Raw genomic sequence first — 13018 nt, forward strand, 5'->3', positions numbered from 1 at the left:
TATTCCAAACTATAAACATTATTATAATAATGCAACTTGATGAAAAATAACTAAATAAGAGCTCATGTAATTATTAACCCAATCAATTTGTAGGTAACAACCAACTGCCAAAGTCACCAACTACACTGCCATAAATAGCAACTACCAAAAATTAACTTACTAAAAATAGTAAGTTCACAACTGGGACCCCCAAAACACCCTGTCAGCTCACGAGGGTTGCTATGATGAGCTAACTCCATCAACTGCATAGACTTGCCAAAATGGGATCACTACACATTATCAAAAAATGTAACATCCTAGATTCCATCTAGGTCCATTTCTGTGTTTTCTTCATCTTCCACCCCTTTGTCCACATTCACATGTAGCAGGTTGAGAAGGTCCACCATGAAATCCAAGGCCCTTTCTTCTTCCATTTCAGCCAGTATAAAACTTAATTCAACGCAATCGCTTTCTCCCTCCAGCTCAAAAATGTTGCACTCATAATGGGCATGGTTGGTTCTCAAATCCTAGGCAGCACTAAACATATTGGAGATGATGTCAAATGTTCCATTTTTGCTTTTGCGAGATCAGTCTGGAGCACGAGCTCAGGTTCTTCATTATTGTATCCCTCTAGAACGGGAATTCCCATCTTGACAGGAGAGAATTAGCAGCTAGCATAACTTGCAAGATGATAGTCAGGGAACAAGGTGGCCAAAGAATGGATTTGTACTTTATTTATAACCGCTTCAATTAGCTAATTAAAAAGGGTGGCACATGAGAAATTTAAACCTTGTACTTCACCACCCCATGACAAGATTTATTATACACCCAAATCAAGAATATGTCCCTTTACAAGATTACACTAGGATTGCTTCATTAAATGCAAGGTAAGATCATGATGAGTGTGCTCTGAGAAACCCACCATCAAGTAGGCACTTGCTTCCCGATGTTTCGAAGCTTTAGTCAAAAGCTATCAATTTAGAGAAAGAGTGACAATGTGTCAGGTCGCAAGAATAGAAAAGCAAAAAGCATGGTCGTGGCTTGTGGGCTTTATGGAATTTGCAATGACGACATCATAAGTAATGACTTTGGAGGAACCAATGACCGAGCGACCTTGGGATTTGCAAAGTTTTAAAATGGGGGGTGCATGATCTATTGCTAACAAGATTCAACTTCTTCCAATTCCTCTGATTCATTTGGCTCTTCATAGAAGCTCAGACTAGTGTGAGTCGTCGTTTGAAACCTAGCTGTGGAGAAGTCCACACCAGTCTTGCCTTTTGTTTTGCGGTCTTCAGTGGTGCTTAATGGTTCTACAAGAGCATCTTTATGATCACCTATGGGTCCTTGTCCAGAGTAACCAATTTTCTAAAGGAATTCATAACATTTCCCATACTATTCTAAGGTGATCTTCACGTTTGTCGATTTTTTTGTTTCTTCTCTTCTATAAATCCATTCTCAAATAGCTCTCTTTGCTTTCCTCTGAAATAGGAATGGAGGATTGGATAAATGACCTTTGTTGAATGGTCATTGTTGATGATGTTGATCTCATAACCTCAAAAGGCTTTCCATAAGACCTCGGTGAAATGGGGAGGGACATGATAGAGTCAAGTCGATATTCCCCATGTCAGTGTTCAACAATTTCAATTCCTTTTCAGACTCTGCTAGTGTGGCTCTAGAGTCCTCAGGTGCTCTGTTATGTGGGACAAGTGTATATGTCATTTGCCGAAGAGCATTGTAGGAGATTGTATTGTCACCAAGGATAGTGGCCTTAATTTCGTTATATGGAAACTTGATGCATTGGTGGTACATTGAGGGTATTGCCTACATTTCGTGGATCCATGGTTTGCGTAGTGGGGTATTGTATGCCAAAGGCAAGTCCAATACTTGACAAAGAAAATCTCGCTCAATAAGTCCCACTCTGATAGGAAGTACCACAAGACCTTTAGACGATCTCTCCTCTTCATTGTATGGCTTAATTGTTATTTTTCTTGATTAATGGCATGCTCAAAGCATCCCAACTATTGTATCAAATTATATGTACAGATGTTTAAACTTGCACCACCATCTATCAAAATGTGCTTGACATGGTGTTTGTGAATGACAACTCCAATATGGAGGCAGATTATGAGGATGGTTGATTGATTTGTCATCTTCCTCAAAAAAGGATAGGTAATGTGAATTCATGTGACTTACCATGTTTGGAACCTATCGACATCAATTTCCTTAGGGATGTTTTCTGCAAGAAGGGTCTTCTCTAGAATCTCCAAATGTATGGGGCATAGTTCGTTTCATTTGGTCCACGAGGCTATAGGTAGCCAAAGCAATGGTGGATGTGTTTTTGGAAGATGAGGCTCTCATGTTTTTAGCAGTTGATTGTTTAGAAGGGTCAACTCCCTTGTTAGTGACCTTGGCTTCGCTGCGAGTCACTGCATTTAGGTGTTCAATCATTTGTTTGGAGGAACCTACTCCCTTAATAACGACCTTGGGTGGATTTTGGGTCGTTGCATTTGAGTTTTCAAATTTTGATCTGTAAGACTGCAGATGTGTAGCAAATGGATTTACACCCTTGAGGACAACCTTCTTTGGAGGTGGACCATGTGAACTAGAGGTGGACGACTCTTTCTTTCCTTTGATCCTGATCATGTTAATTGAGTCATAGACGAGTTCCAACATGTTAATGACATTGTCACTGCTTGTGTATGTATAGTTTGCTTTGGCATTCCCGCCCTTCAATTTGGTCCCTTCCCCCTATTCATACTTAGGAAGAAGCTCTTTGTGAACCTTATGATCAACACTGTTCTTGTGACCATCTACTTCGATTTTGCCAGTATCAATTAGGTCCTGAATGACATCCTTCAGTTTCCTGCAGTCACGTGTTTTCTTATCCTTGTGTCTATAGTAGTTGCAAGTAATGGTCATCATTCCACCATTTGTATTTGACATCAATATTTGTTTGTGAAATCTAAAGTGCTATAATTTGAGGTCTATCTCACTATCATTAACGATCCAATTTCACAATTTGCATCATATTGTGTTGATTGATGTCATTGTTTTTTAATACAAAAAGCATAGTATTCTAGTTAATCATTATCTATATTCGAAGATTGGGTCATTGTTGTTGTTAGTGTAGTTTTTTATTTTTCCTATTTTGATAGGTTTTTCCTACACTTTTAATAATCTCGCTTAGGTTAATAAAGCATGTCTTATTAGGTGAATGGTTGTGAGGTGTCACCTTCCTACATGTGAGCATCCATTAGCTATCTTGGGAAGATACTTTGCTATCTTTAGTCCAATAGATGGTTGCTCCTCATTGGTTGGTGTTGCCACCTCCTCCCTCTTCCTAGCCTATATAAGCATGCTACCTGACTTGTATTTGGATCTCTTATTTTTGCATCCTCTTAATGCTATTTTGCTTTCAGCATTTGCATTACTCTCTTGGAGACTAACTCTATGATGCTATTTTGATTTTGTATCATTTGCATTCATAGTTTAGATATTTACTCTTTGCACTAGTTTTCTAGATTATTAATCTTTTCAGATTCTAACAGTTGTATGGTTCTATACGGAATCAACAACCTTGGCATTTGATAATACGACATGGTTCAAGGTAGTACATGTATATTGTACAAGTAAGGGGCATTGGTTGGTTGCATACACACCATACGAAAGCAATGGTCATACACCAACATGGACAGGTGAGAAGCAAAAGCTAAGTAGGACCCATGTCCATGTGCAAGAGCAACTTGATTGTATGATGCCAAGAAATACCATACGACACCACCATATAGTTGTAGAAGCTACTTGATTGTATGAGGAGGTAGCCATTAGACCATACGGGTGGTAGGGTCATACAACCACCACTATGACAGTTAGTGCAAGTTGAAGTGAGGGCTCTATCGGGGACATCACAAAACTCCACCATGTTATCCAATCGAGGCAATGGAAATTTGTACTCGATAGTGTAAATGTCCAAATTACCCTTTATGAATTTATTAAATTCATATTAATATACCCTTGTAATTAATTGAATCTTTATTTTATTAATACCTAAGCCATATAATATAATTAATTTTAATTAATTATTTGTATTATTCCCCCTTTAGACCAATAATTAATTACATTATTCCTCCCAGGCCTAAATTCAAATAAATTTATTATTATTTGGATATTATTCTTTTCCTACCCTAACCCCAAATTTAATCAATTTTAGGTTAATTTAATCCTAGCCTAAAACCCATCATGTGACCCTAGAATCTACCCATGAATTAATCTTGGATTAATTAAACTAATTTCCTAATTCCTACAATACTTAAAATTTCTACTCAACTAAAAATTGTCTCTCGTGTGTGAGGGCATCCCCCAAATCTGAAACACCAAACTTCCATAATGAGCCACTTACCTCTTACACATTTGTCCCCAAAATCTTCTTGAGCCACTCATACATGTGTGGTCACCTTGAGCCACTCCTGTTGCCCACTTGCCATTTATGACCTATCCCTTCCAAGTTTTCTCACACGTGTGAACAACATATCCCTCTTGCATGGCCAACTTTTCTTACCTACATGGCTTCTACATGCCCTCCACATCATCAATCCTAATTCATCCTAGCCCTTCATTTTAACTTTGAATCCCAACTATCCATTTCCCTCTAAAACCTATAAATAGGAGCCTCTCCCCATGCATTTTTTACCATTCCCCAATCACATTGTTATCATGCTAAAATAATTCTAGAGTTTTTAGTGCTTCTAGTTGCAAGCTTAGCATTCATATAGCATTTCATTTCACAGTTTAAGGCTATACCATGTTTAGTTTACATATTTAGTTTAGTTTTTGCATACAAATCCATTAGTTTTCATCTAGTTTTCAATCTAGATTGCATATTAGCATTATCATTCAATCCATCTAGCATTTAGAATCATTTAGGGATAAATATAGATATGTTTGGAGAAAAAATACCCACATAAAACCATCAAAATAGAAAATCAATGCAGTAGAGTTCTTCCTTTCCACTCAATCGAAAGTATGATTAGGATTTGTTAGCTTTGTGCATTGTTTTATGTTTGTTTGCATTTAATAACTAAAATTCTGACCATATACATTTAGTTATCTTGTTGATGGCTTTGAATTTGTGAATTCTCCATCCTTATTTGGTGCGAATACTATAGGCACAACACATGGGCTTAAACTTTCTCTAATTAAACCCTTCTATAGCAACTCCTATACTTTTGGTGTTTATCTACTAACTCTCCATTGAAGTCCTTTTTAATTGTGCTTTATTTGGTAATTTAATCCCTAGCATCATATTCGTACAATGAATGATGCTCCTCATCAGTGTCAATGCATCAACTAACTCCATTAGTTTGCTTGAAATTTAATCTAAAATCTCATGTTCCTCCATGGGAAGCTCTTCCTTCTCCATTGTCCTCTCTATTGTCCTACCCTCTACATGCTTAGGAATAAAATCATAGCATGCCTTCTCCTTCTTCAAGTCTTTCAAAAATTTGTTTCCAAGTCACCAAGTAATCTTGGGACTCTTTTCTACTTCCTCATCCTTATCCTTCATGGGATTCAAGGTATACTCCTTGTTCTTTGTTACCTTAGAGCAGTTAGGCTCACCAATGGCTTTCTTATCATATTGTATATGAAAATTTACTAGGCACTATTCACGTATTCATAATCGGTATTCCCTTTGCAGCCAAGAAACCTTTTAGGGACCACGATGTTTCATCCTTCTCAGCTACTTCACCATTTCCTTTGACACCCAATTGTTAGCAATGCCCTATCAATGATGACTGAACAACATTTACCTCCTGATTTCATTTTATTCTGAACAAACTTCTCCTTTGTGTTGATTATTCTTTCTCCTTTTCTGATTTAATTGAATTCATCTAACATTAAGGACTCTCCATCTTCCAAATCTTCTTCATGCTTGGCTGAGTGTACACTTTCTTCCTTTGCTTTGGGCACACAAATTTTGGCCTCCTTGCCTTTACTAATGCTAGATTGTATCTAAGGACATTTTAATGTCCTATATCCAATTTCTCCACATTCGCAACATGCACCATTGAATTCCTTGCCTCTTCTTTTGAGAAAATTTTGTTCTCTCTTGATCAATGATTTCTACCTCACACAGTTTCTCAAGTGTAGGAACTTGTTTGGGGGGTGTTGGCTTCTTGTTTATCTCTGCATCCTCTTCCACCACTAGATTGTCCTCTTCCACTTGAGAACCTTCTTTTACCTCTTAGGTTACTCTACTGTTTCTTGGTCAGTTTCTCCTTTGCCTTCAAGACATTTTCGTAGGCTTCTTCAACAATTTGCACCTTGACCATGCTACTCTCAACTTGAATAGATAACTCTAAACCATTCACATACCTTGACACTTTCTCAACATCATCATTCTTGCCTTAATCTATGGAAGTCTTCTTTATATTCTTTTACATTGGATCATTTTTGTTTCAGGCTTTGTGATGTTTTAAACAGACTCGGCCTTTAGCTTGATCATTATTCTATCCCATGATTTAATCTTGTCTTGCCTCTGTTTTCATCTATGTTTGTAGATGTTCTCACCGAGGGATGCATGTCCTCGTAACTTGCTATGGGTGAACTTCACTTTCTTGTCATTTTCAATAGATTCAATGTTGAAATGCCTCTACATCTCTGAAATCCACTTGATCAGTTCTTCATAGGTTTTCCGTTGTTTCTGGACACATTTTTGTAATGTCCCCATTTCTGTGAGCATCAAAATTTGAGAGATCCGCCTAGTATTGTGTCCCTCATAGGCTAATTATTGTGGATAGAGGCTCTTCTAAGGCAGAGGCAGAGGCTTGGTTAATGAAGGTTTTTGTCTTCACCAGAATTCAGTATGTTCCAATTTCACCTTCCTTTGCCTCAGATTGGACTTTGTTTGGGCTCAGTTTCATATATTTACTATTTCTATTAAGTTTGAGATTGATAAAGATGGGACCTATCTATTTTTAGTAAGGCAATCATGTGGACAGGCATGCAGTAATTGACTCCCTTGTTCAAACAGCTCATCAAAATAATGAGTACTTTATGAGATATTAATATTTTAAAGGCCTCTAATAATGTTTAATTATTTAAGTTATATTTTAAAGTTATAAATTGACTTTATAATAAAGCAGGGGCCATGTTGAGGGTGATGAGTAATTAACACTCAATCAATAAGTGCACTCTACCAATGATATATTATAAAGTCAACTCATTATTATGAAAGCAGATATCAAAATCATTAAAGAGCCTTGCTAATGAAGATTCCATTAGAGGCTCCACTTGCTTTTCTGTTTTGAAAGACAATAATTTAGAGAACGACCAGGACTAGGATAACCCAAATTAAATAAATACAACACATCTCTTAGGCATAAAAAGAAGCTTACCTTTGCAAGCCAAACAACTATGCTAGTCCAAATTTATGTGGGAATTTCCAAAACGGTACAAACTGCGGGCAATTTACTTCTATTATAAGTTGCCCTGTATGTCAGTGTAAATGTCTAGTAAAATTCATAACTATTAACATATATAGCACACTTCGATATCACAGTTCCTCTTTATTGGATAGCTTTAGTTACTAAAGGTGGCAACAGGTAGAAGAGGAGGTTACACATTCCTCTGTAAAGAATCCAATACTTTCTCATGTGCCATATCTTTAATTTTAGTGAATACGAAGTTAAGTTATTCCATTTTGCAAATCCTTGTGTATTAGCTGTAGAATTCATACCATGCTCCCATGAGTTCATATGATGAAATAAATCAGGTGGCTATGTGTTAAAGTGCTGATGAAAGAGATAAAATTGTAACTCGTCTACCATTGTGTAGCCATGGGTGGCCTAATATATCCAAAATAGTGGATGGCCTATAATCACCAACTCTAGTGTGGCTATACTAAAATTTAATCCTCCTATAGATAATAGAGCTACATATTTTATTTTATTGAATATAAACAATGCTTTCAAATAGATAATGTGCATCATTTGAAAGATTTTCAAACCAACAATTATAACAGACTTGTATGCACGGTGACATGATCAATGAAACTTGGTTTCAATCTAATTACCATCAAATAGAAGCGGTTTGGATGTGAAAATATTATAGTTTGGAGCTATAGAGATTAAAACAATGTGACCATACATATATTTACAATTATTACATGGATCTTCACTTTGCACATTGTTAAATCAAGTTAATAAAAGTAGCATGATAAAATATGTGATACAATCTACCTGCAATCTTTACCAATAGACAGAGCTGCTGCTTTCATATCAGTACGAAGCCGATCCATCAAACTCTCTTTTGTCACACGATATAACATGTTCCCTATGAAGGAAAAAAGGATTAGGAGCACCATCATTTACTCAACATATGTTTGTTATAGCTCATATTGTTGACTCTAGCATGCCCTTAAAAAGGAAAAAGGAATGGATAGCATTAAAATGACCAGACAGTATTTTGATAGAAAATGCTCTTTCAGAAAATCATGATATGAGTAGTCTACATGTTCGGCCAAGCATTGATAAGTAAATGGGATGTTGCTTCTGCGAGATAGTTCACAGTATAATAAATGACGGGAGTTTTTGGTGGATTCAACTAGATAGGAAAATAGTTTTCTGGCAACCTGGGTCTCTCTACTAGATAAATTATCAAGAAGAAGCTTGAAGCCAATGGTTGCAGGGACAAATTATTTTCTGTAATTATCCCTTGCTAGTTCTGACGTCAAACTGCTGATTAGAGGCTCAAGGAATATTGCTGAACATTTGGCACATAATGTCTAATTTTGCTGGTTATGACCAGTTTACCTTGCTATGAGTTTGTATTCTGCAAATGATTTTTATTTTATTTTTTCTGAATGGTTCTAACCATAGATGTAAAAATCGCCTGAGGAGATTAATCGCCTAGGCCTGAAAAAGTTTAATCGGGAAAAATCGGGGAAAAAATCGGGAACTAAAAAACCACTAAATTTTAATAAAAAAATGCGATTTTTTTATAGAATTCAATGTTTTTTTGCATCTAATGACTTAATTACTAACAATACATAAGAAACAATCATGTTTAGATATATATCAATGCAAAAAGAGTTATTAATTGGTAAATTACTAACAAGTAAGTAGTGACAAGTTGTAAATTACTAACAACTAACAAGTTCACAACACATGAGAAGTATTCTCATAAATAAAGTGTCAAATGTAAAGAGTTCAAATAAGCACATCAACATGACTACAAATAAGTACAAATGTCAAATACAGGACTACATCTTCCTCTTCCCAGTCACTTTACTAGCAAGTGCGGGAGAGGGTAAAGCTCTAGAACTAGAACCCCGCAGGGTTTGTGCCCGTGTCTGTGTCTGTGCCAATGCAGGAGATGGTGTAGCTATAGAACTAGATGTCGGTATCTCCACATTCGCTGCGCGCAAGATGTCAAGGTCCTCTGCAGTAAGCTCAATGTCATCATCCTCATCATCGCCCTCCTCGATGTCATCCAAATCGATGTCATATCCAGTTCCACCCCCTTCCTCCTTCGCAGCCTCCTCCGCGGCCTCCCTCTCCAAATTGGAGATGTCCTCCTGTGTAAATAAGGGAGCCTGCTCTTGTGCCGTCCAATCATAATAAGGATCTATCTCATCCAAATCGATTGGCCTAGGCGGATCTTGTTGCGCCTTTTTCATGCGCAATTTAAGATTATATTGCACATAGACCATGTCATTCATCCTCTTTTGGGACAACGAAACTGCCCTGGGTCTCTGCTATGGCTGCCATGACATGCAATTTATTCCGCTCTCTTTGCAATTTTTTTTGCTCTCCAGCTGCGAGCAAGGCATTTGCAAACCTTTTTATTTCTTCTGTTGTATTCTCACAAGGATTTGTATCATGTTTTGAGATCCCTGCGATGTGATATTTGAACCGGTAAATGCCCCCGGATATTACTTTTTCACATCGAATGCAAATCACTTTGGTTGGTTCATCAGGTGCTTCATAGGCATATTTCCATGCTTGATCTCTCGCATTCTTTGGCCTGGTGCCAATGTAGCCTGAGGGGCATGGAGTCAATGGCCATTTGTCTGCCATTTAAAACTGCTGCGGGCTGCCTACACATACAAATTTTTAAAAAAAACTATAAATAAATTATAACAAGATCAAAATTAACAGTTAAACAAAGAATTCAAGCAACATTCCAATAACAGCACCAATAAATTGAAATCCAAATAACATTCAAACAAACTAGCTGCTAGGGTTTCAAATTTTTTTAGAAAGGGCAAATTTTTAGCATAAATTCGATCTAGAATGGAAAAAAATGCAAATGAATGCATTTAATCTTGCTTACATTCATCAAATGCATTCCTAACTAATTAGGAATGTATTTTTATCCATTTACATGCAAGAAAAAAAAATACAATCTCTTGCAAAAACAAAAAACAAAGATTCAAATCACTTACCTAGTAACGAAGAAATCGAATCAAAAGGCCTCCAAATGCACTTGATTCTGCCTATTTCTTGCCAAGAACTCCTTCTCTATCCTCTCCTCTCCAAAACACCCTAAGCAATGTAAAAACATAATGAAAAAAACATGTTTTTTCGTCACTTTATGTGACTGCCGGGCGCGAGCGATTTTTTGCAAAAAAATCGCGATTTTTAGGCGATTTTTTAGGCGATTAATCTGCGATTTTTTGGAAAAAATCTGCAAAAAAAAATCGCGATTTTTGGGGCGACTAAATCGCCGGCCCCAAAAAATCGCGATTTTATCTCGTATCGCCGATTAATCGGCGATACTCACATCTATGGTTCTAACAATGCAAGATGGATTATTAATGTAAGAGAAATGATGTGCTAATTGTTCTTGACCTTTCACATGCACATATGTGACCGAAATTAACTTGTAAAGCTAGTTGGAATATTGTCAAACAATTTTCATGCATCCAAGCTGATCCAACATGCACTTATAGCAACTGGAAATTATAACAAACACTTGACATACATGCTAAGAAGGCTGATATGAGAGTAAACAACACTGTCATTTAAACTTCTGAGTTACATGCATTCATAAATCTGATTACAACTGAAGTAATAACTATAACACCTAATGCTGAACAAATGCAATATGATGAACCTGGACATAGACTGAGCAGTACTAAATAATTCAATTCTCCATAAAAGCCACACATAACAAGTGTGGCTCATAATTCCCAATCTCATATGACTCAGGACCTTGGGGGTACTGTAGCAATTTCACTATTCATGGGTATTGTAGAAAAATCACTATTCACAGCTTCTATAGGACAATCACTATTCATGGCTTCTATAGCACAATCACTATTCACGACTACTGTAGCAAAATCACTATTTACGGCCACTGTAGCAGAAGCACAAAGTTTTATATGTAAATGATTAGCTTTTTAATATTCTAATCTCCAATGAAACCCTTATAAATTTCTGAACTTCATAAATAAAGCGTAGATGTGACCTTTGAATTAAGCCATCAGTGTTTGCATAATCAAAGAGAGGCTACGCTCTCCAAGATTGAATCTACAGAAAAACCCTAGGTTTCTTCTTCAAAGCCAATGCTTCTTCGGAATAGGCAAATGTTGAAATGATTCCAGAATGAATGAAATGAGAACTAAATGCCCTTTTATAATGTTTAATTTTGCATTTTTCTTCATCTACTTTAATTTACTTTAATTTCATTTCTTTTCCCTCCCTTTTGGCTCACAATATTAAAATATAAAGTATACTTCATTAATCCTTCACAACTCCCTTTTTTTTTCAAAAGTCCACTTAATTTATCAATGATATGCATTTAATAATTAGTTATTATTAAAGTATTACTTTAAATTAATTATACCATTAGAATTTCATCATTAGTCATTATCTCTCAATTCCGTTTGAACTCGGGTACTAAAAATAGTAAGGGTCCCTCTCCAACAACCACTAACTTACTATATGGAAACAAGAACCTTTGAATAGACTAGCATCAAAATATACCAACAATCCGGAGGGGGCAACATTGCCATTTGCCACCTGAAGAGCTCTAGATTGCCCAAACTAGACCCTCTAATCCACCATACTAGCCTACAGGGTCAAATGCTAGGCTAATCCCTCAAGCTTTGATGCTCATGAAAAAGTGTAATATCCCCCTCTAATGATGAAATCTACCATTAAATATTCAATCGATGTAGCTAATAGAAATATACAATGAAATGACTAAATTATTAAGAATAAAGTAATATATATTAATTATGTTATAAATTATATAGTAAAAACAATATTATTTTAAATAACTATCGATAAATAAATATTATGTATTGATTGAATATATAAAATACAAAAAAAACACTAAAAATGCAAGAAATAAATAGTAAAGTAATAATGAATTACTACCCTAACTCAGGGTCATACTTCCGACACCCCCACACATCACGTCTCTTAGCGATTATGATTAAATAAGGCAAGTGGCTTGGAAGTAAATATCAGATCTCCCCGATGGAAAAGAATGGAAATTATTCAAGGAAAAACACATTTTAAAGAAGTCATATATCATAGGCCATCGAAAATGAAAGAAGGAACAATCAATCCCAAAATCATAGGGGGTAGAACTTGGGAGGTATGTAAGATAAAGGTAAGATATTTTATTGAGTACAAAAGTTGTTTTATATGTTAGATATATTTGTTATATAACATTTTTCCATATTATTATATATTTATGTATATGAACATATTTATACATAGAAAATTATAAAAAATATTCAAGTTTGAATCTTATTAATATTAGAAATATGATTTTAATTGAAACAATGATAATTAATGATTTGATATTATAAGAGTAACTAATATATTAGTAGATATCAATATAGTTTTATGGAATAAATAATTAATTTAATGTTTTAGATCATAATAGATATTTGGAATATTAAATGAATATAATCTTTATGATCCAAATAATATTTGGTGGAGGACATTTGTTACAAATGTCATGATATGATCTAAGTATAGCTTGGTGGAGGGCATTCGTTGTGAATGTCAGCATACAATCCAAG

General features: G+C 35.7%; 1 protein-coding gene across 2 annotated transcripts in view; it reads right to left on the minus strand.

The window, feature by feature from the left end:
• The window catches only part of LOC149578856 (putative uncharacterized protein YDL057W), a 143535-nt gene that overhangs the window by 26551 nt on the left and 103966 nt on the right, over positions 1-13018 (minus strand). For both annotated transcript variants that reach the window (XM_089832161.1, XM_089832170.1), the window contains one exon: positions 8217-8310. In XM_089832161.1, the coding sequence (XP_089688287.1) occupies positions 8217-8310 (94 nt within the window). The remainder of the gene's footprint in view (positions 1-8216; positions 8311-13018) is intronic.

The sequence above is a fragment of the Cupressus sempervirens genome, chromosome 1 (genome assembly GCF_028749045.1).
Source record: "Cupressus sempervirens isolate cs-2001-9-10 chromosome 1, ASM2874904v1, whole genome shotgun sequence".
NCBI classification, from domain to species: Eukaryota; Viridiplantae; Streptophyta; class Pinopsida; order Cupressales; family Cupressaceae; genus Cupressus; species Cupressus sempervirens.